Raw genomic sequence first — 24428 nt, 5'->3', positions numbered from 1 at the left:
TTCATCTTCACCTTTATAAATGGGATTTAAGGGTGCTTCCCTGATCGTTGTGTGAAGTACTTAGGGGGTTTCTAATAGGCATAATGACTTAAGGGCAGGGACATAATGATTGTATCCTTTTTTTTCTGCTTTGACCTTTGTGTAATTACTAGTAGAAATAAAGGAAGTTCATTTTAAGATGCAGTATGGTGGTTTTGCAATATAGTAGAAAGAGCACTGGATTTGGAGTCGGGACGCCTATGTTTCCATCACACTTCTGACAGTAATTGAGCGTGGTCAAGTCACTTAAGTTCTTTTTTTCTTTCTTTCTTTTTTTTTTTTTTTTGGTGAGGCAATTGGGGTCAAGTGACTTGCCCAGGGTCACACAGTTAGTAAGTGTTAAGTGTCTGAGGCCAGATTTGAACTCAGGTACTCCTGACTCCAGGGCCAGTGCTCTATCCACTGTGCCATCTAGCTGCCCCAAGTCACTTAAGTTCTTACCAGCTTGCACATCTGTAAAATGTGAATCATAATCCAGTACTGATTGTAGATCAAACAAGCTAACACATGCAAAGCACTTTACAAAATTCAAAGTTCTGCATGTTAATAGATAATTACTAAATAATGATAGAAATGTGTAAACAAAACCAGGACTAAAAATTATGATCCAATTTAAAGCTTCTCTGGGAAGTGGTCATCCAACAGTGAATTCATTACCCTCCCAAAGCTATCTTTTTTTGAACAGCTCTAAGAAAAAATAGTTAACTTTGTATCATGAACAAAATGTTCAGTCACTTTCATGGAACAGCTAAATTGCTAAATAACTTTCTCATTATTTTTGTCTTCTAGAGGAGGAATATTCCAATGAAACCACCAGATGAAATTAAGGTATGATATAATGAAGAAAATGAATGGCTTGTCTATCAGGTTGTAGTTGAACGAGTTAACATCAAGTTTGGGATCACATTTATTTTTAAATGTCTTAATATGTATTATTTTGCCTGGAAATTAATTAACATTTTGATAGGCCAAATTGGATGGTAGTCCATCTGCCAAAATGTTTTGCACTATGCCCAGTGTAGAAGCATGTAAAATACAAATGCCAGCCTTTGAAATCCAGAATTTCCATTATCAAAGCAGAAGAGCTTGAGTAACTGTAGCAGAGGCCAGATGTCTACTGACATGCTTAGAGAAGAGTAAAACAAGAAGAGCCCAGCAATCAATAGGAGATGGGGCAAGAGGCCACGGTATAGAATGCTAACAGCTAGTGTCGGATTTGATGCTATAGGTCCTACCCGTTATAAAGGAAGAGCACAGATTGCGCCCTCCCTGTCCAGATTCCTCCAAACAAATGATGGTAAGAGCAAATGTGTTCTGTGGTTCTTGTGGTTTTTTTAAGCCAGCAAGACAATGTCTGGTGGTTGCAATACTCCATCCGCTACAGATAAAACACTGTGTCATGACCATTTTCATTCCCTAATGCCATTTAGTCACTATAGCTTTTAGACCACTTTGGTCATTCATGCATGTGTCATAGAGTGTTTTTATTAGTCAGTTCCCCAGTGTTGATGAGTCTGTCTGTGTCTCTCTATACACACACACATATATTTGAGGGAACATATTATTCTCTTCAAGTTATACTAGTTTGAATTCTAAAAATGTCTATTTTGGGCTTTAAATTCAAAGTTTAGTATAATTTGAAGAGAATGGGAAAAGGAATATGTTCCTGGCACTGTGCTCAGCACCTTTTACAAACATTATATCATCTGGTCCTCCAACAACCCCTGAAAGGTGGGTACTATTATTATTTCCATTTTGCAGTTGAGGAAACTGTGGCTGAGAAGTTAAATTACTTGTCCCAGATCAGATCTTCCTGACTCCAGGAGCAGTGTTGTATCCACTGTGTCACCAGCTGCTTCTAAGAAAATGCTAGGGTTAAGACTATAGGTTTCTTCTATAGCAGGCGGCATGGGCTCATATAAAAGTGCTGAACGGGTACTGGGCAGTATGTACGTACACCTACTGATGGATTATCTGGATAGGCTACCTGTCCAGTTGCTTGTTATAATTCACCAATATGTATTGTTGGTTTTTTACTCCAGATTTTTTTTTAATCTAATATGGATTAATAAGTTGATATCTTTTGCATGAGTGTGAATTCTCATAAAGGAAGCTCAGTAGTATTCTAGGACTCAATGCAAGTCAGCACAGTGTCATCCACAAATAGGAACCTCTAAGAGTGGGTGCTTTTAGCCTGGCATTCATTAATTTTTTTTTCTTTCTTTTTTCTTTTTTACACAGGGCAATGGGGGTTAAGTGACTTGCCCAGGGTCACACAGCTAGTTAAGTGTCAAGTGTCAAATTTGAACTCAGGTCCTCCTGAATCCAGGGCCGGTGCTTTATCCACTGCGCCACCTAGCCGCCCCCATTAATTAAAAAAAAAAAACAAAAAAAACATTTGTGGGGCAGCTAGGTGGCACAATAGATAAAGCACTCGCCCTGGATTCAGGAGGACCTGAGTTCAAATTTGACACTTGACACTTAACTAGCTGTGTGACCCTGGGCAAGTCACTTAACTCTCATTGCCCCTCCCAAAAATTTTTTAAAAACCATATTTTGATAAGTATATTTCAGTAGAATTAGTTTTCTTTGTAATCCTGTGTATTTTAGTTTTTGCATTTAAAAACATTACCTAAGAAGGGATCCATAGGCTTCGTCCATCTGATAAAGGAGTCCATGACATACAAAAAAGGTTAATTCTCTGGCTTAGAGAATTTAGCTGTTACTAAGCAACTCCACTTTTACTTGGTTTTTATGAAGGATGTCTTCTTTGATGCTATTTAGACTTTACATGATGCTGATAACTCAGCAGATTGTTGAAAAAAATTACCTTTGTGATTTTGTTCCATGGAGTTTTTCTCCCTATACTTATATACACATCCTTTTCATTTTTTCTTCCTTCTCTTCTCTCTTCCAACTCTTTGTCACCCATCTCAGGAAAAATGTCTAGCCTCCCTACATTTCCTCATTTGTGTGACTGAAGACGATGTCTGCTTTTCTTTTTCTCATATTTTCTTGAAGAATACCCTTCAACATCCTCAAAGATTATATAGAGAGAATAAAATAAGCATATGAATCAGTAGCCTCTAAAGTCTTCTTGGGTCAGTCTTACTTGGTAAGAGCATTTATTCAAGATCTTTTCTTTTGGAATCTTTACTTCTCAAGTTATCTTTAAGATAGCTAAAAAAAAATTACTTTGTGTCTTTAAAATTGTGTCACCTACAGCACAGGTGTCTTTTGCTTAATTTGTTCAAGTTCATCCACTCTTCCCAACTTAATCTCCTTAGGTGCTACTGTCATTACCTCACACAACACATCAGATACAGAGATGATAGAATTAAACTGTTGTAGGCTCACTCTTTGTTGATGAGAATAAATTTCCACGGAGACACTGGGCAGAACTCTCCCCTTTCCTGTTACCTGTTGTCTTTCCAGTTTGATTGACAAATACTGTCAGGATGAGATCATCCTGACTTAGTTGTGTTGGACACCATTTTCATAATTCCTAGCATTACTTTTTTCTATTTTGTTGAATTTTCCATCTTTCTCTGTAATGTTTTACAAATGAGCTTGTGCCCAAAACTGATGTTGCTTTCAGTTTCTGTGTTTTCCTATTTGACAAAGAGATTCAGTGTTTACCAGTAGAAGTGATTTCTGCCTAATGGCCTAGTGAATCGCTCTTCTCTAATAACAGTATATATACCTTCCAGAGGAGACTAGGTACTCCCATCTGTTTGCTGCTGGACACCCAGGACAGTGCTAACACTGACATTTTTATTCTTCATATTTTCACTTTTTGACTCCATGATGACTACTACCGTTCTGTTTCACCACTTCCAAGTATGCAGAGATTTTACATTTTGGTTAATTGTAAGAGCTAATATTTTTAGAGTGCCTTAATACTTGCAAAGTATTTATACACATACATATACAGACATGCACATATATAAATTTGTAGACAAAAAGTACTGTCCTAAGAGCTATTATTTGCTTACAGAAAACTATTCTGAGCAACATTCAGTTTTTTTTCCTTTTCTTTTCTTTTTTTTTTTTTTTAGTGAGGCAATTGGGGTTAAGTGACTTGCCCAGGGTCACACAGCTAGTAAGTGTTAAGTGTCTGAGGCCGGATTTGAACTTAGGTACTCCTGAATCCAGGGCCGGTGCTCTATCCACTGAGCCACCTAGCTGCCCCCAACATTCAGTTTTTCAAAAGGTATTAAGGGATGCTAAAAGTTCTTAAGCTGGTCATTATAAACATGTAAGATCAGTTATTATATAGAATTACAGATATACAATGTTTGGCTGAATCTTTATTGGCTCATTACATATCCTATCAATTGTATATAAGTCCTGATAACAATCTTGTTTGTTTATTCTTTGTTCCCTTTTGTAAAAGTGTAGCAGATATATTAGCTCCTATGTTATGTAACATGGTTTCCTCTCTGCACACTTAATTTATGCATCAGAGACTTAAAAAGTCATTTTTCAAAACACTTAGTCCCTTTCACTAAAATTGTCTTGATCTTTACTCCTACCCCTTGTGCCCTTAGACTGTTCAGTATTCAAGATATTTGCTTATTAGTTCTGCACCATAACATGCCACTACCACCTCCTTGTCAAGGTTAACTCACACTTAGTTGTCATTTTCACTAAGTGGGTGTGAAGGAGCATTTATATCATTGTGTGTTAGAGAGCAAATCTCTATATTGTATTGACATTTTTGTATCTAAATTTGGCTAGCAGTAGGATTGCTTTTTCTATCATCAAGTAATCCTGTTTTTCTGAAATCTTTTATCAGTGCAGTTAGAAAAATTATGAAACCGAACCCCCACAAATTGGCTTATCTTTTGTAAGTTCATTTAGATGATATTTTGAAAAGCTCTAGGTTGTGTATATATAGTCCATTCAACAAAAAGCTTCATTTTGTGCATGCCTCTCTTTAGCTCAACTGAGGACCTCACCTCATACTTTAACAAGAAAATCATCACCATTTACCATGAGCTGCCTTTTCTTCTTTTCAGTATGTCTCAAAACAATATCATTCCATATTCTCTTCTTCTTTATTACAATCTCTGATGAAGTGGTCCTTCTAACCTAGGCTAACCTCTTTGTATTCCCGGGCACCTTGAATCCCAACCCTTGTATCTTCACCAACAGATTGTCCTTACTATCATCCCCTGCCCCATCTTCAGTATTTCTCTATTTCCTGGTTCCTTTCTTCGTAACTACAAACTCATCTGACTCCCCATTCTGAAAAACTTTATAAGCTAACATCTCACGCTATATCTCACCTACCTTTCTCATCCACATTCCTAAAAAAAGCAGTATATATACTCATTGCCTCCACTTTTCATCGCAGTTCTTTGCAGTCTGGCTTCTGGCATGACCACTCAACTGAAACTACTGTCTCCAAAGTTATCAAGATTTCTTGATTGCCAAATCAGATGATCTTTTCTCAGTTTTCATCCTTTTTTAACTTCTCTGTAGTTTTTGACACTTGATCATCCTCCATTCTGTTTATTCGTGGCCCTCTCTACTTTCTTGGTCCTTTTCCTATCTCTCTGAACATTCCTCAGACTCTTTTGCTGGCTCATCATCCATATTGTCACTGCCCACTGGGGTATTACTCCAGGGTTTTGTCCTAGGCCCTACTCTCTTCTCTTTTTATCTTCTCTCACTTGTTTACCTCATCCACTTCTATGGGTGTAATCATCTCTTTGTGACTTCCAGATCTATATATCTAGTCCTAGTCTGTCTCTTTAGCACCAGTCCTTCACCTATGGGAAATTTCAAACTGCATCTCAAATGCAGCATATCTGAACAATGCATTATCTTTCTCCCTATTTCTGATTTTCTGTTTCTGTCAAGGATGCCACCATCCTTTCAGTCACTTTTGTTTGCAACACTGGTGCCACTCTTAACTCCTTATTCCGACTCATCTCTAGTGAGTTGCCAAATCCAGTTGTTTCTACCTCCACAACATCTCTCCCACCACTACCTTCTCTCCATTAATATGGCTACCATCCTAGTTCAGGCCTTTGTCACCTCTTGACTGGGCCATTGCAGTATCCTCCTAGTTGTTCTGCCTGCTACTAGTTACTCCTTATTCCAATGCATCCTGCATAATAGTGGTTACAGTGATTTTCCTAAAATACCTATCTAACTGTATTACTCTCCTGCTCAGTAAATTCCAGTAGCTTCCTATTCTCTCTAGGACCCTCTATAGTCTTCCTCCTCATATCTGAAACATACTTCTTTTTCAGCATTGCCTCAGAGAATCCCTAATTTCCTTCCAAGTCTCAGCTCAAATGCCACCTTCTTCATGAAAACTTTCTTAACCCAACCCCTCCCAGCTAGTACTTTCCCCGTGATGATGCAAACAGGTGCGGCTTATGAATCTATGTGTACCTCTGATCCCAAATTGCTTAACTATGTGTAACATCTTTGTAGTTATGGAGCAGAATTTAGTTTCAGTAGAGCATTATTTGAAAAATCAATCCATCATCAAGCATTTATGAGACACTGTGTACTAGACATCATACTAGACACTAGGGATACAGCAGAAATGTAAAAGGCCCTACCCTCAGAGAGCTTATATTCTAATGGGTGGGGGAGCATGAACCACGAAAAATTATTTAGAAAATACAAGGTAATTTTGGAGGAGGAACTCGTGCCTGGTGGGGATCAAGAAAAGCCTTGGGTGGATAGTGGTGTTTGAGCATTCCCAGAGGCAGCTGCAGGCAGGGCCAGCATTGCAGGCCCTGCCTGTACAATGACAGAGATGGACCTGTAAAGAACTACAAAGGCCACTCTGACTGGACTAGAGTATGTGACAGGAATGCATGGGAAATAAGACTGAAAGAGTAGATTGAACCTAGGCAGTGAAGGCTTTAAATGTCAAAAGGCACAGTTTATAGTTGATCCTAGAGATAATAGGTGGTATTACCTGCCGGAGTATATTGAGTAGGGAATTGATGAGGTCATACCTGTGGTGTGATTTAGGAGTATGATTGTGGCAGCTTGGTATAGGATGGATTGGAATGGGGAGAAAATGGAGACAGCAAGAACAATTAGAAATTCATTGCAACCACCAAGGCCAGAGGTGGCGAGGGCCTGAACTAGAATTTGAGGCCATGTCAGTGAAGAGAAGGGGAAGGATTCAAGAGATTGGCTTGCCTTGCATCTAAGGGTAGGGAAGATAAAGAGTTATGGCTGAATCTGAGATGGTAAGCCTGAATGATGGTGATAGTGGTGCCCTCTACAGAAATAGCAAAATGAAGATGGTAGGTGGATTGGGGGTGGGGGGAGAGGTTGAATTCTGTGTTCTGTAAATTTGAGATTCCTGTGGAACATCCAGTTTGAAATGTCTTAACAGGCAATTGATAATACCCTTGCAAAATCAAATTACATATTTTAAATTCCATGGAGTTCCTTCTACAATCAGTTCAATTCCACAAACAGTTATGGGCCTACTATGTGCAAGGCATGGTTTTAGGTACTACAGATCCAATGTGAAAATGGCCTTATGGAGCTTATATTCTTTAACATGTCTACAGGTAAATATTCTAGGATCATTTCATGAAGGAGAAGCACTAAGATTAGGGAAGACTTTATAGAAGAGATGGCCTCTGAGCCATTTTCCAGGCGCCCTCATGAAGAGGGAGTGCATTCCATTTATGGGGGAGGTGGCTTGTGTAAATGCATAGATGTTGGAGTTGGCATGCTTAATTTGGGAGACGGATTTAGTTGATTAGAACATAAGAGTGAGTTATTTGAAAGGAGGCTGGAAAGAGTGGTTTTTTGTGGAAGGTCTTTAAATGTCACCCTGAAGAGTTTGTATTTTATCCTACAGGTAGCCATTAAGGGTGTTTGAGTAGGGCAGTGATGGTTAGGTTTGTTCCTTAAGATTATTTTGGGGACAGCTAGGTAGTGCAGGGGATAGAGTACCGGCCCTGGAGTCAGGAGGACCTGAGTTCAAATCTGGCCTCAGACACTTGACACGTACTAGCTGTGTGACCCTGGGCAAGTCACTTAACCCCAATTGCTTCACCAGAAAAAAAAATATTATTTTGCCAACTTTGTGAAGGGGAGGGATTGAGAGAGAGATTGGAAGCAAGAAAACCAATTGTATAGGCTATAGGTCACCCAAATTTCCATAGTATCTTGTACATTGCCGCATGCTGATGTTCAGTCTTGGGGTGGGGAATGTGTAGGATATAGGTAAGAAAGGCTATCTCTACAGATTTAAATTGTCAACTTGGGCATAGTAGAACTTGGCATAAACACAAAATGCCATCTTGGGTCTTTACTTGCCTATTAAAAACCCTTAGACAATGAAAACTTGGAAATATTCATAAGGAAATATTAAATTTTGGTTGCTGCTTTGAAGTAGACTGGTAAACAAAAAGATAAATGTTGGTACTAAGAATGCTTTTGAAAGGTATTCCAAGACATCTTCCCTTCCAAGGACGTGAATCAGAACATTAGCAGTCATTAATCGAGCTAAAATTCATTGGAGCAGTGTCTAGCATCATCTCATTCTCTTTCATTGGATAGCATACTGTGCATTTTTTTTAGTCTTCTGTTTGTGCCTTATGATTCTTCATGATTCTTGCTTCTTGTGTTTTCAAGCAGATTGGTGATTCAGTTGGAGAAAATAACAGCTCTGTTTTGGATTTTATGTCAATGAAGTCATATTCTGATGTCTCTCTTGATATTTCCATGCTCAGTTCATTGGGTAAGTTCTTAAATAGCTGAACTCTTTTTAAATTTTTCTGTATTACTTATCTAAAAGAATTTATCCAGGGGCTAGTTTTTTAATCTCGTGTATACGATATTAAAGAAAAATTAGGAAGCAAAGTCATCAGCATTGGCAATTATGGGTTATAAGGGCCATTTTCAGTGCCATATGGATTTGCTGCCCTCTAGACCATGGGCCTTCTCCCCACAGCAGTAATAAATTGTCTCACAGTGTTTACTCACTAGCCGAACCCCACCTAGGTTGCAAACCTGGGTAATTGAGAAAATTATGGCATTCTCAACAATAATAGGGGTTAGGAAGAGGGGAGACCTTGGAGGGAAAAATGAGTTCATTTTGGAAGTTTGGGGTTTAAAATGTCTAGTCTTCAGAATATCTAGTTTGAGATGTCTAATAGGCAGCTAGAGAAGCAAGTTTGGAGGTTAGGGCTAGATAAGTAGATCAGAGAAACATCAGCATAGAAATGATTGTTGAATTCATGAATTGGAAAAATAACAGAAAATCTGTAAGGATATGAAGAAGATTCCTTCAAAGGTTTTTAGAGGTTAGTAGAATGTAGATTTTACATTGACCCTTATGATTTCATCTGAATGGGTACTGATGTTGAACAAGCCACTTTACTTTCTGTAATGTGAGGGAGATAAACTACATGATCTCTGAGTTCGCCCCTACCTCTAAAAATCCTGTGATTTTACGATCCTTTCATTGATATAGAACCCAGCTCCTCCATACCTTTCTCTAAAACTACATAGAGAACCCACCCAGCAAAATGAAGTTCTTCCTCACATTCTTTTAATATTTCCATGGGTCCTCATACACTTACTGCGCAGTCTCTTTTCCCTCATTCTATCTAATTGCTAATCCACATTATAATGTCTTGATGATGCCTGCTGTTTCTTCTGGAAATATTCTAGAGTCAGCTTACACTCATGATCTGTCTTATACCTTTGTTCACCAGTATGTACAGAATAAATATAAAGGGAAAACTACAAAATAAATTTCAGCTCATTCAATTCAAGATAAAGAGGGAAGACAGCAGTCAGGGGGATCAGAGAAGGTTTATACAAAGTGGTACCTGAGATGAGTCTTGAAGGAAGTAATGGAATCTCTGAGGTGGAGGTCAGGAGAGTACAGTGCAAGGCCTATACAGAGGCATGGAGTAGGAGCTGGAGTGTGATATGCCATTTTGGCCAGACCACAGGGTACAGAAAGAATACCTTTAAAGATACTGAAAGGGTAGGTTGGAGTCAGGCCATGAAGGGCATTGAAGACCAAACAGAAGAATTGATACTTTATCATAGAAGCAATAGGAAGCTACTGGAAAATTATATTGTCAGATCTGTACTTAAGAAAAATCACTTTGGCAATGTATGGAGGATAGACTGGAAGGAAAAGAGATTCAAGTAAGGGAGATCAATTTAGGAGCCTGCTGCTGAAGTCTGGATGAGAGGTGATGAGAGCCTGGACTAAGGTGTTGACTATGTGTGTAAAGACTAGGGGTCATGTGCAAGAAATGTTCTGGACATAGAAGAGGCCAAGATCTTGTAATCTATTTGGATAGGTGAGGGAGAATGAGGAGTTGAGGATAACACTGAAGTTACAAAATTGGGAGACCAAAAGTGGGATGGGTTTGTGGGGAAGAATAATTAATTCTGTTTTGAGTTTGAGATATTTCTGGGACAGTGGGTTTGAAATGTCTAAGACTATAGCTCGGGGAAAACCCTGGAGCTTAGTATATAGATTTCTGTGTTGCTGAAAGTGTGAACACTGAGAAAAGATGTTGGAAATTTTGGTAACTTTGGAAAGAGTAACAATGATAACAGATTGCATCTGTAAATACTTTAGTTTTATAAAGTATTTCATTTACATTATCTCATTTGAGCCTCACCACAATCTTGTGAGTTGTGTTATTATTCCCATTTTAAAGATGAAGAAACTTTATAAAGGTTTAAAAAGGTGTGACTTGCCCAGGGTGAGATAACTTTAGGTGTCAAAGGTAGATTTCAAATCCAGATCTTCCTGATTGTAACTCCAGTGTTTTAACCACTTCACCTCACTGCCCAGTGAGTGGCAACAGCAAATAAGCCAGACTCGAGCTGGACTATCAGTTCTGGGTATTCAGAACAGAGCAACCAGCAGCGTGAAGGGCCTTAAGGTTATGCCATAATAAAGAAACTGAAGATACTTAACCTAGAGAACAGAAAACTTAAGACATGTCTTCAAGTATCTGAAGGGTTATCATGTGCAAGAAAGATCTGACTCATTGCTCTGCTTGAACCTGAGGGTTCAACAATCAGAAAAAATGAGCAGGAGTCATGAAGAGGCAGGTTTAGGCTTGTTGTAAGGCAGAACCTTCCCAACAATTAGTTATCTAAAAGTTGAATGAGAAAAAAATCACTAGACTTAGTCACCTTCCTGACATGGAGAGAGGTGGAGTACAGGGGAAGTGGTGGTCATTGTAAAAATTAACACAGATGTCTAATTTTGAACAGAGAGAAAGAATCTGACTGGAGATAAATCTTTTTTTTTAATATTTTTTCCCAGTAATGTGTAAAAACAATTTTTAATATGACTTTAAAAAAAAAATTTAGTTCCACATTTTCTTCCTCCCTTACCCCTCATTGAGAAGGCAAGCAATTTGATGTTATAGTTGAGAAACGGGGCCTTTATCAGAAATATTTGCTGTAAAAAAATTTTCCCAGTTTCCTGCTTTCCTTCTAGTCTTGGTTGCATTGGTTTTGTTTGTGCTAAAACCGTTTAATTTAATGTAATTAAAATTATCCATTTTACATCCTTTAAATGTCTCTTGTTTGGTCATAATTCTTCCCTTATCCATAGATGGGACAGGTAAATTATTCCATGTTCCCTCACTTTGCTTGTGTTTTCACCCTTTACATCTAAATCACGCATCTATTTTGACTTTTCTTGGTATAAGGTGTGATATATTGGTCTATACCCAGTTTTCCCAGCAGTTTTTGCCAAATAGTGAATTCTTATCCCAAAAGCTAGGGTTTTGGGGTTTTATCCAATACTAGATTACTATGGTCATTTACTACTGTGTATTGTAAATCTACTCTGTTCTACTGATCTACCACTCTATTTCTTAGCCAGTACCAGATTATTTTATCACTTTGTAATACAGTTTGCGATCTGATTTGAGATCTTCAAGGTCATTTTTCTTCACATTTTTTTAATTGATTCCCTTGATATTCTTCACCTTTTTTTCTTTCAGATGAAATTTGGTTTTTTTTCCTAGTTCTACAGAATTATTTTTGGTAGTTTGATATGGTACTAAGTTAGTAAATTAATTTAGGTAGAATTGTCATTTTTATTATATTGGCTTAGCCTACCCATGAACAATTGGTATTTTTCCACTTGTTTGGATCTGACCTTATTTATGTAAAAAGTGTGTTATAATTGTATTCATATAGTTCCTGGATTTGTCTTGGCAAGTATACTCCCAAGGATTTTATATTATCCATGGTTATTTTAAACTTTTCTAAAATTCTATGCATCTTTTTTTGTGCCTCTTACCAAGGGGTTGACTCTTTTTCATGATTTTCTTGCATCACTCTAATTTCTTTTCCCAGTTCTTCCTGCACCTCTTATTTGATTAAAATCTTTTTTGAGCTCTTCCAGGAATTCTTTTTAAAAAGGGCCTTCTAAGTTGTCTTGGACTTGAAAATTGTTACTTTCTCTGCACTTTTGTTGTTTGTTATATTAACGTTGTTGGTAGGATAATTTGGGAGAGCTCAGGCAAGTCCCTGCCTTTACTCTGCCATCCTGGTTCTGCCCTACCCACCCCCAAATCTTCTGTCTTTAGACACTTTGGAGATCCATATCTTCTTTTATTATCATGACCCAGTCCCTGTAGTTTTTAATAAAATTGATTGGGGAGATTTGTTTTTTGAAAATCTTTTGAGTGAGGGGATACACAAAATATTGGCAAAGTTGATTGTGCCTCATTACTGGGGTAACTCACAATGCCTAAGGGACATTCCCACCACTGGCAGGAAGAAAGTGGAAGATTTCTTTTGTGTTGTTTTACAGCCAGGCTAAAACTGAGCCTGAGTCTTTTTAGTTAGCAAGTGTGTGTTTCCTTATAGAAGTTCATGAAATCTTGGGGCAGCTAGGTGGCACAGTGGATAAAGCACCAGCCCTGGATTCAGGAGTACCTGAGTTCAAATCCAGCCTCAGACACTTCACACTTACTAGCTGTGTGACCCTGGGCAAGTCACTTAATCCCCATTGCCCTGTGCAAAAAAAAAAAAAAAAAAAAGTTCATGAAATCTTAAAGGAGATGGAGGTTGAGTTGTCTTTGTATTGGAGCACCCCCTTTCTCACTCCTCTAATGTTGTGTGTTTCCAGTTATTTCCTTTTCAGCGAAAGAAAAGTAAAATGGGCAAAAGTTGAGAGAGCTTGGTTAATAACGACCAGATTTTTCAAAGCCCCTTCATAATTTTTACTGCCAGAAACTATAGCATGCAAGGGAAGATTGATTACTCAGGATTTTAGATCCTGAGCGTTCTTCTTCCCAACCACATTGGGGGAAGGAGGAAGGGTTAGACAAGAAAGAAGATAAAAACAAACAGTCCATTTGTACTACAAAGGCAAAAGGCTTGGAAAACTTTGATTGAAACAGGTGGGTAGTGCAGGGTGTGGCTACAAAATCAATAAACTATCAAACTCTCTCCAAATTTCCACACGGTGAGGCAAAACTGAAAAGGCCGGGAAAGACTGAGATTTTTATTAGCTTTCAGGAAATAGTTATGCTTTTTCTCTTCCTTTTGAGTGACAGTGATAGTACCTAGTAATGATGATGATACATACAACGGGACAGTTTGCAGATATGTAATATTTTTCTTTGCTTCTCAGCATTTGGCTATATTTCTTTTCAGTAAATGATTATAAATTCTATTCTCAGGCGTTTTACTTGACTTGAAACATGTTTGGAATGATTATAGAAGTCCCTCTTTCTCCCTGTCCCTCCCCGCCCCCAACGCACTCCTAACAATGTGTAATTTTTCCTTCCTGTTATATATTTAACTCTAACTTTATACTTTAACTGAGTGCCCACCCTCATTCCCCTGTCATTGTTAGCTGCTTCTGCATCATGGTGCCATTTGAACTGAATGCGTAGAGGTACCACTGACCTCACAGGGTCATAGTCCATGAGAGCTGTAACAATGTGGTGTTTGGTTTTCAGGAAAAGTGAAGAAGGAGCTTGACCATGATGATAACCACTTAAACTTAGATGAAACGACTAAGCTTTTGCAAGATCTTCATGAAGCCCAGACAGATCGAGTGGGCTCCAGGCCCTCTTCCAATCTCAGCTCTCTTTCTAACACTTCAGAAAGAGATCAGCATCATCTGGGTAAGTTGGGCTAAGAGAGGGTTTTGCTCCACCCTTTGATCAGCTGAAGCCTTCACTGTCGGGGACCTGAAGATCCTTCTTTTGGTTTGAATAGTCATGTCACTGTTGCTGCTAGAACAGGAGTAAAACACCCTTATCAATAGTGCCATTCACTTAGAGTCAGAGACTTTCTTTTGACCAACCCCAAAGCTATAGTTAATGCTATTAACGACAACAGAAAATTTGAGTCAGACACCATAGACTTTATGGAGGGCAGCTGTTAAGAGTGTATAGTGGTCAAGTGCCCTTCCAGAGCCTCTCAGTTTAATATGTTTCTCTTAATCATCTGGAGTCTACATTCAAGAGGCTTTATTGGGTGATAATTACTTGCATATTGCCATTTTTAAACATCAGGAAAATAATAAAAGTGGCAGATTTGGCATCAGATGAGATCTGGATTTAAATCCTGCCCCCTCCACTGCTAAATGTCAATGGACAAGTTATCTAGCTTCTCCAAGACTTGAATTCCTCTTCCATGAAATGAGGGTCATAACATTTTTAATACTTTCCTGACAAAGGTCTTGTGAGAATCAAGTGAGATGTGTGCACAAATGACTATATAAGCATCAGCAGATGTTATTATCATTATTATTCTCACTTTGTTTCCATCCAATGGTCAGGGAAGAACCATATGAGGTTAATGAACAACCTGGCCAATTTGATGCCCACTTTCAAGGAATTTGATTTTTGGTTTTTGTTTATCTGCTACATCATTTTTGCTATTGCCCTAAATGCCTAGCATAGCACATTGTGTATCGTATGGTCTGATGAATGTTTGTTGAGTGAATGAAGGGATGTTGTGTCTCTAAATACTTTTATATATAAACATTGCCTCTCTTGTTCCTTCCCTAGAGAAAGAGTTACCTTTAATTTTACCAATGACTAGAATCTGCAGAAAACTAAGTCCTCCCCTATTCACAGCTTCAGGATTTTTGTTTTCCAGCCTTTGTGGCATGCAGATAGCCAGGGAGATGTGAAGCTCATTGTCCATGCCCAGAGAGGGCCCGGAGCCCTTGCTGTTTCTCTCCTTTCTCACATCTAGCTTATTCCCACAGTCTGGAAATAGATGCTGCCACATTTTGACAGACACAAAAGACATTTGTATCTTGTGACACTGAATGAAGGACAAAAGTGTAATGACAAATGTCATCACACACATCTCCTTGGCTATCTGTGTTTTCTCCCTTGCATTATTTTTTTAAGGCTTTGTTGTACCTTAGATTTATCACTTTATTCCCACCTGGCTCCTCACTGTGTACTCTCAAGGTCCTCTAGTATAGCTCTACCACCAGTGGAGAGGGTTCCTGCAGTTAATTTTGATCTGTTACATAAAAGCTGGGAATAATGACTTTTACAAACTTGAGTAATGACAGTTTTCTCAAATTCATTTTCAGTGCATTTTGCATTAATTTAGAGTAATAAAATAATATTATGTAGGAGATCTACAAGTAGAATTCCCTGACTACTACTTCACCACCAGAATATTGATGACAAACCTTGAAACTGTCATCTCTTCAGTAGTATTCTTTCTCCCATGTTTACAGGAAGCCCTTCGCATCTTAGTGTTGGAGAACAGCAAGACATGGTTCACGACCCTTATGAATTCCTTCAGTCTCCAGAACCTGCAACATCTACTAATAATTAATCTGATGGATATGGATTTTTGAAGGGTGTGTGTTTTGCTTTTTTAAATAATTGCATGTACTGCTTTTATAAAGTTTTTGTCAAGGGACAAAGACTTCCACTTTATCCTCTTTGGAATGAGGAAAGCAGCTGTATTATACTGCCACGAGGGATGGGGAAATTGTCTCCATGATATCATGTCAACACACCACATCCAGCAGTTTTTGTATATAGTGTAATAGATGAATCTTGGATAGTGAAGATATAAATGGTGTGTTCTACAGCCAGGTTTATAAAGGTATGTTTGATCAGTTTCTGAGCATCATGATTTGTCCTAAAAGCTGTCTCTAGTCAGTAGTGTTGTACCATTCTGTTCCTTTCCTCAAGAGAAGCAAAGGTCTTCAAGAAGTGGTACGTATGACACAATTTCAGAATTTTTATTCCCACGTTCTCTATTTTAAGCCAGCCCATGTTATTCTGAATCTGAAAAATTAAGTTTCTAAAGCCTTCTATGCTCGCCTTCCCCCGTCCTCACAAGACATTTGATTTGGAAACCTCCTAAAGGGAATAACTTGAAACCGGTTTTGTGGGTGGGTGGCATTGTCGCTTCCCCTCTGCTAATAAATGCTGATATACTTGAAGTTAAGGGAACTCACATCCTATTGTCTTATTAACTTGTATGCATAGGAAATGAGTGACAGACACTATGCTGGAAGAGCGTACATTTTCCTGCATTTTTTAATGAAGTGTTAAGTTTCAGCATTTATGTGACAAGACTTTTTTATTCTTGATATGTTTACTGGATGACTGTTAATATTTACAGAATATTGTAAATACAGCAATTAATAAAAGATATACCAAAAATTATACTTGCAGTTTGGAAACAAATATTTTGTCCTAGGAACACTGAGCATGGATTTTTCAGCATTTGCTTTTTATTGTTAACATCTTTTTCCTAAAATATGAGAATTTCTTCCCGAACATAAAATCTTGAAATTTTATAAGTGGAAGAGGCCTTAGAAATCATCTGGTACAACTCCCCAGTTTCAGGTAACTTGGTTCACTTCAATTCAGTGAGCATTCATTAAGCGCCCATGTACTAAACACTGATAACACAAACAGAAATTACATAAGCCCCTCAGGGGGCTTGCATTCTGCTGAGGGGAAACAGCACATACACAGGTGACTAAATTTAGAATGATTTCAGAAGGGAAGAGTGATTCGGAGCATCAGGAAAGATCTTGGTGGCACCGGAGTGGATTCTTAACAAGAGCCAGACATGCCATGTGTAGAGATGCAGGTGAGTGTGGTCAGGGATGGGGGAGCCTTTTTTGTCCCTTTGGTGCTTTCCCTGGATTTGGGAGAGAAATGTTTTGGCCAAAAAAAAGCACTTTGTTAACAGGTGGACATGAGGAGTGAACATCCTTTCCCTAAAGTGAAGGATGTGTTTGGGGGAAGTTGAGTAGTGATGTCAAAGGAAATTGTTCCCCTCTGCATATGTTCTATTTTTTCTATCCTTTCCTTCCCCAACAATGGTATTAGGCTAGGAACAAAGCAGGGTAGTGTAGCAACTCATCTCCTTTGTTCCTTCTTCATCCTTCTAATTATTTATCCTTCAGAAAACTGATTAAAAATGACTGTTGGTGCATTCTGACTACCCTGTGGCCATAAACAACATTGATATAATACTCTAAGGTTTGTAAAACATTTTGCATATATTAACTCACAGGATGTTGATCCTCACAACAACCCTGGGAGGCTGGTGGTATTTTTATCTCCATTTTACAGATAGGAATCTGAGGCAAGCAGAGGTTAAGTGACTTGCCCAGGGTCACACAGCTAAGAAGTGTCTAAGGCAGATTTCCCCAACCCTTAGGTCCAGTGCTGTGACTTAGCTGCCTTATCTTGAGCATCCTCACATAAAGCACTCTCAAGTCTACGTTTCAAAATTACCAGACCAAAAAATTTGGAACTGGCTTCTCTATAGTGACTTACTGCCAAAAGCAAAGAAAGTACTGGCCTGCTGCTAATCTTGTCAGTGACAACATCACTCCCAGGCCAGCACCAGGGGCCCTAGGGATGCCCACTGCCCATGACAACCTTTGCACAAAAGTGAGGTAAAAATGAGTTGCTTTCATTGGTCATTAAATTATATGTTCCCTTTGCTTCAAAGTAAATGAAGTAACAGACAAGACTGTCTTAAATCTTAGCCTGCACTCCCCTGCTGAAAAGCTGGTGATTCCATATATTGCCTATTGGATAAACTACAGACTGTTTAGCCTGGCCTTTAGTTGGTTCCAACCTGGCTCCAACCTACTTTTTCCAGACTCTCACTTTCTCATTACTCACCAGTACCTATCTCCCAGGGTTGTAAGGAGGAAGACGATCTTTGTAAAGACTTTTTGTCAATCTAGAGAATTGTACGATGTATAGATATGCGTGTTAGCTGGTATTTCATATACTAGCTGTCCCCTGATTCCATCTTTCACTATGGACTTTTCTCTACATGGAATGTACCTACCTCTCATCTCTACTTTAAATCCTTCTCTTCTTCCGGTGTTTAGCTCAAATGTCTCCTTCCTGGATCCTCCCGGGAGAAAGTGTGGAACAAGCATTAAATTTCAAATCAGAGGCCCTGGGTTCAAACCCCGCACTCCCCCCCCCCCCCACACACACACACACGATTCTTCTTAGAAACTGGATGACTTTTTAGGCAAAATTACATAAATTCTCTGGGCCTTCATTGCCCCCCACAAAAATAAATAAATAAATAAATTAGGAAAATTAAATGACTCAAGTATCTTCCATTTCAGTTTTTTTTTTTTTAGTGAGGCAGTTGGGGTTAAGTGACTTGCCCAGGGTCACACAGCTAGTAAGTGTTAAGTGTCTGAGGCCGGATTTGAACTCAGGTACTCCTGACTCCAGGGCCAGTGCTCTATCTACTGCGCCACCTAGCTGCCCCATTTCAGTTCTGATCCTAATATTTTCCTAGATCATTTCAGTTGCCTACTTTACCTCAATCACTTAATTTTGTATCACATGTAGGTGTATACATGTCATTTTAATAGATTGTCTCCCTCTTCCCCCATTAGATCATGAGCTCTTTGAGGGAAGGAACTATAGGTTTTGGGGTTTTTTTTGTTTTGTCTTTATATCCTCAGCTCTTAACATAATATCCTTGTATGTGGTAGGTACTTACTTAATAAATGTTTATTGAATTTAGGGCAATAAGCCCTTTGACTTTTGGCTAGGTAAATGCCATTCTCAAGAACTTTAAAATGGCTTGAGATATTCTAAGTTTCTTCTGTCATTTGTTTCTATCCGAGGAGTTCGATGTATTTTGGAAGGCTCTCAGTCCCCTACACCTCCAGTCTGCTGTGTAATATCTATGTATAGCCATATTCCAAATTCTAAGGGACTCAGTCAACCCTGATTGTGTGTCTTCTAGGAATGGTGGTAGGATAATACCTGGGAACATTAGTCCACAGTGTTCTGTGAACGTCCAGAATCTCCCCATATCTCCCTGCCTCTATTTTCTTCCCTCTCCTCTCTGTCCTTCAGTCTCCATTGCACCGTACTGATCTCATCACAACTTGGAATCCTTCAGTAGCTCCCAAATTCCACCTGAATCCTTATCCTGGTATTCAAAGACAGCCACAAGTCTGGCTCTACCATTCCTTCCTAGACTTCTCTGACACTCTTCCCTTTGTTCTTTATGTTCCAGTCAAGCCAGATGACTTCCCCGTCGTCATCCTACCTTGTCCCATTTTTGTGCTTTTGTTAGTGCTCTCTGTTGGCCTGAGTGAACTTATTCTTCCTCTTAACTCCATCACTGCTTGTTAAAATCTTATGGTATTATGATTTCTCATGTATAATTCATATATTATGGCTTGCCTTCTCAGTAGGTGGGGTGGGAGTCAGAGAATTTGGAACTCTGAATGTTAAAAATAAGTTTTTTTGAATCTTAAGATTCTTTACAGGAGTCACCATGCAGCTGTCACAGCCTCTCCTTTGCCATATAAAAATTATCTTCAAATATTTGAAGACAATATTATGCCCCCTGCCTAATTCTTATCCCCATGATAAATATACCCAATTTAGTTAATAAACCAGATTCTGTGCCCTACCCTCACCTTTCAGCTTCCTTTTGTGTATCGTCTTCCCCCATTAGATTTTAAACTCCTTGACGGCAGGCGGCGCCCTTCTTTTTCATATTTGTATCACCAGTGCTTAGCACGGTGCCTGGCATATTTTTGTGGTTTGGTCATTTTTTAGTCATGTCCAAGTTTTTGTGAGCCCATTTGGGGCTTGGCAAAGATACTGGAGCGGTTAGCCATTCCTTCCAGCTCATTTTAGAGGTGAGGAAACTGAGGCAGACAGGGTTAAGTGACTTGCCCAGGGTCACATAGCTAGTGTCTGAGGCCAGAATTGTACTCGTGAAGATGACTCCTCCTGACTCCATGCCCAGCACTCCATCCACTGTGCTGCCTGACTGCCCGTCTGGCAATAGTAGGTACATAATAAATGTTTATTGACAACTGTAGCCCACAAATCCTCATTTCTCCCGACTGCACTGCTTTGGGACTTCTCTGACTAAACATCATCATGCTACAAGACCCCATCATTCTTTGTATTCTGCAGCCTTACTACCTTCTTTCTCTCTGATTGGAAGGTAAGCAGACCTCCAGAATCTCCATTTAAGGAGAGAAAGCACAGAACATCTCATTTCTCCCCTGGCTGCATTTCTTAGGGACTTCTATGATTTCACCAAGCCCCCACATCAGGTACCTTCCCTCCACCCCTCTTTCAGCTCTCTTTTGTGTGTGCCTTCTCCCCCTTGAGAGCAAGGAGTATCATGTTTTTCAAATATCTATCTTCAGTGCTTAGTATGGTGCCCGACAATAATAGATGCTTAATAGATGTTTGATTATTGATTATTATTGCCCATAAATATTGCTACTTTTTTCTATTGATCCTAGTTCTGCCCATTGGGGCAGAGCAGAATAACTTATGTCTGTGAGAAAATAATTATTAATAATGGGTTTCTTTAGGGAACCCAGAAATCAGTTCCTCAGTCCTTTCTCTCCCCCAAGCCAGAATGTCCTGTTCTCTTTGCCTGGGACAAACCTAAGGGAAAAAGAGAAATGGAGATAGACTCTTATCTAGCTTGGTGAAAGATTGATGGAATCAAACCACACCACCTCCCTTCTGGGAGGGTCTTTTGCATACTCTTCCCTGATGTCATCTGTAGAGTTCATTTTAATTTAGACCATCATCAGGGGCAGCTAGGTGGCACAGTGGACAAAGCACCGGCCCTGGATTCAGGAGGACCTGAGTACAAATTCAGCCTCAGACCCTTGACACTTACTAGCTGTGTGACCCTGGGCAAGTCACTTAATCCCAGTTGCCTCACCAAAAAAAAAAAAAATTATACCATCTTCAAGTCCTATCAACAATGGAATTGAATGATGCTAACCACTTAACTTTGATCAATGCATAATGACTTGCCTCTATCAAAAGAGAATAAAACCCTTAGCCACCCCAGGGTCTTGCTCTCTTCCTCTTAGGACAGTGTAGGTTTTGTAGGTCTTCTGAACTGTCCTTGAGACCAGGTGCTGTCTCTTTGAAACAGCATGGGTCTGGGGCCTTTTTCTCCTGCTCGTGCTAACTGCCATGCAGTCAGTTCTTTACTGGTATATATGATATTAATTAATAATAAATGCTTACTGCCCAAACTGGTACATTAGCAATTTAATTTATAAAATACAGTAATAGCAATTAATTATAAAATACAGCAGTAGTCTTAAATTATTTTTTAAAACACATGTTACATGTCAGCCCTTCAAATAATTCAAGGCCACTATTACACATTCCTGACTAATTCTTTTCTGCAAGATAAATAAACCCGGGCAGCTAGGTGGCACAGTGGATAAAGCACCGGCCCTGGATTCAGGAGGACCTGAGTTCAAATTCGGCCTCAGACACTTGACACTTACTAGCTGTGTGATCCTGGGAAAGTCACTTAACCCTCATTGCCTTGCCCCCCCCCCAAAAAAAAAATCAATTTAAAGATAAATAAACCCAATTTCTTTAATAAATCCTAATATAACATCTTCTTTAGTCCCCTCATTGTCCTGTTTGATCTCTTTTGAACATGCTCTAAATTGTCAGTGACTTAAAATTTGGTGACCATTTCTAACCAGAGCGATCCAAATGTGGGCTGTCCAAGGCCTATAATAAGATCATCTCTTTAGTACTGGACACTATGCTTTTAATACATCCTAATATAACAATTCAACAAATACTTCCAAAGGTATTCTGTTACATATAAGACACAGTATATATAAAGATGAAAAATAACCTAGTTCCTTCCCTTGAGGACTTTATAATCTAATCAGGAGTATAATATGTATACAAGAGGGTTTAGGGAAATGGCATCCCCATGATCTGGAAAATTCATGTAAAGTTTTTTGGCCCTCCCTTCGTCCCAGAGAAGAATTATTATGGTATTAAAAGATAAAATGATATTTTTATTTTTAATTTTTATTATATACATTATATATATCATAACAATATATTTATTGTTTTATTATGGTATTAAAAGATAAATGTTGGGGCAGCTAGGTGGTGCAGTGGATAGAGCTCTGGCCCTGGAGTCAGGAGGACCTGAGTTCAAATTCGGCCTCAGACACTTAATACTTACTAGCTGTGTGACCCTGGGCAAGTCACAATCCCAATTGCCTCACCCCCCCCCAAAAAAAGATGTTGGTATTATACAATACTGTACATATATTTTATGCATTTATGAGTTTCTAAACTTTTTCTGTGTCATCTTCTGGTCTTCACATGTCATCTGCAGCTTCTGCAAAAGTGCCCCCCAAAATTCCCATTTACTTTCTTATGCTGATCCATGATATATCAAAACCATGATGGGCAAAGTCGTGATGTGGAAGGGATCACTGTATTTATAAATATGATTCAAAGTAGAATATGATGGGGGCAAGGAGGACCAGGACACAGTGCTCTGATTCAACTCGGAAAATATTAAGTTCCTACTATATGTAAAGCACTGTTAATTGGAGGAGAAGCGGATACAAAAATAAGAAACATGAATAATGATGAGGAAGAGGTGGCCCTAGGTCCAGTTCTTAAACTCCTAGGACATTTAGATCTCCCTTTGAGTTTCCCTGTCCATCTGGAGAAGTTTCCCTGCCAGAGGTGCTGACAGAGAGAAAGCCATGTTTGAGACTATCACGAGCCCTTTAAATAATGACAGTAATAATAACTAGCGTTTATATAGTGCTTAAAAGGTTGCCGAGCACTTTACAAATATATTCTTTGGATTCTCACAAATCTGTGAGGTGTTATTGTTATCCCTTCCTTTTAGAGTTGAGGAACCTGAGGTTAAAACTGACTTGTTGGGGCAGCTAGCTGGTGCAGTGGATAGAGCACTGGCCCTGGATTCAGGAGGATCTGAATTCAAATCCGGTCTCAGACACAACACTTACTAGCTGTGTGACCCTAGGCAAGTCACTTAACCCCAGTTGCCTCACTAAAAAAAGCAAAACAAAAAAAACTTGATTTGTCCAGGGTCACATAGTGTTTGTGCACAGATTTGAACTCGGGTCTTCCTGACTTCAACTGCAGCATTCTATTCATTACATCACCTAGCCACTTCTAAATATAGATTGTCAATTCACAGTAAGAGAGCTCCCTCCTGAGGTTTTCAAACAGACTATTTACTATGACTGTTGCTCTATGGGTAAATAAAGGGATTGGACAGAACCAAGCCTCCGAGTTCCCAACTCAGTCTGTGACTCTATGAATTGAATGTTAAGGACTGAGCAAGGACCTAAGATGACAGCCATACCTGAGAAGGCAGACCTAAACATCTGCAGCTTAAAAGACAGAAGACCCTTCCTGACATGTGGAAACATCGATTGCAGTGGCCTCCAGAAAGCTCTGATGTCACCCAACCAACCCTACTGTATAGTTTCCCTTTTTCCCTATCAAACTAAGAACTCTGCCTCTGCCTCTTGATACCAGTCCCACTTTCACAGTGATTGACTCAACCTTCCTGACCTTGCTATAACCATGCCTATAGTGCATAACCCCTTAGGACCTTGAGATTGTTAAACCTTAGCTGTTACCACTAGCTATCTGGCATGGGCACAGTAGCTTGTCCTGACCTAATGTGATGGGCTCTTTTTTTTTTTCTTTTTGCGAGGCAATGAGGGTTAAGTGACTTGCCCAGGGTCACACAGCTAGTAGGTGTCAAGTGTCTGAAGCCATCTTTAAACTCAGGTCCTCCTGAATCCAGGGCCAGTGCTTTATCCACTGTGCCACCTAGCTGCCCCCAATGTGATAGACAACAGCGGAGGCCTAGGTGCTAGACAAGCCCTCTCTCAACAAGTGGTAATTGACAATGCTCTTTCAGTGTCTGAAACAGGGACGTGTGATGAACCCAGACATGATACAGCATTGCCAGTGGGATGGAGAATAAAAAATCAGAATGTAGATTTGAACTACATGATTTAGAACAAGGAATAACTTCTACCATGGGTTTCGACTTTTATACCTAAGAGTGAGTCACAA

At 39.2% G+C, this 24428-nt stretch overlaps 1 protein-coding gene across 10 annotated transcripts in view; it reads left to right on the top strand.

The window, feature by feature from the left end:
• Positions 1-16700, top strand: part of BRD9 (bromodomain containing 9) — a 51893-nt gene extending 35193 nt beyond the window's left edge. For 6 of the 10 annotated variants that reach the window (XM_043970951.1, XM_043970942.1, XM_043970984.1 and 3 more), the window contains 5 exons: positions 829-867; positions 1268-1336; positions 8674-8776; positions 14004-14171; positions 15755-16700. In XM_043970951.1, coding sequence (XP_043826886.1) covers positions 829-867; positions 1268-1336; positions 8674-8776; positions 14004-14171; positions 15755-15855 — 480 coding nt within the window. In that variant the 3' untranslated portion in view covers positions 15856-16700. The remainder of the gene's footprint in view (positions 1-828; positions 868-1267; positions 1337-8673; positions 8777-14003; positions 14172-15754) is intronic. The other 4 variants (XM_043970960.1, XM_043970993.1, XM_043971010.1 and 1 more) reach the window with 1 other exon arrangement.
• Positions 16701-24428: the final 7728 nt, after the last annotated feature.

This window comes from Dromiciops gliroides, chromosome 1, assembly GCF_019393635.1.
Source record: "Dromiciops gliroides isolate mDroGli1 chromosome 1, mDroGli1.pri, whole genome shotgun sequence".
Lineage (NCBI taxonomy): Eukaryota > Metazoa > Chordata > Mammalia > Microbiotheria > Microbiotheriidae > Dromiciops > Dromiciops gliroides.
Note: the sequence above shows the minus strand (reverse complement) of the source record. Positions and strands in the feature narration are given on the sequence as shown.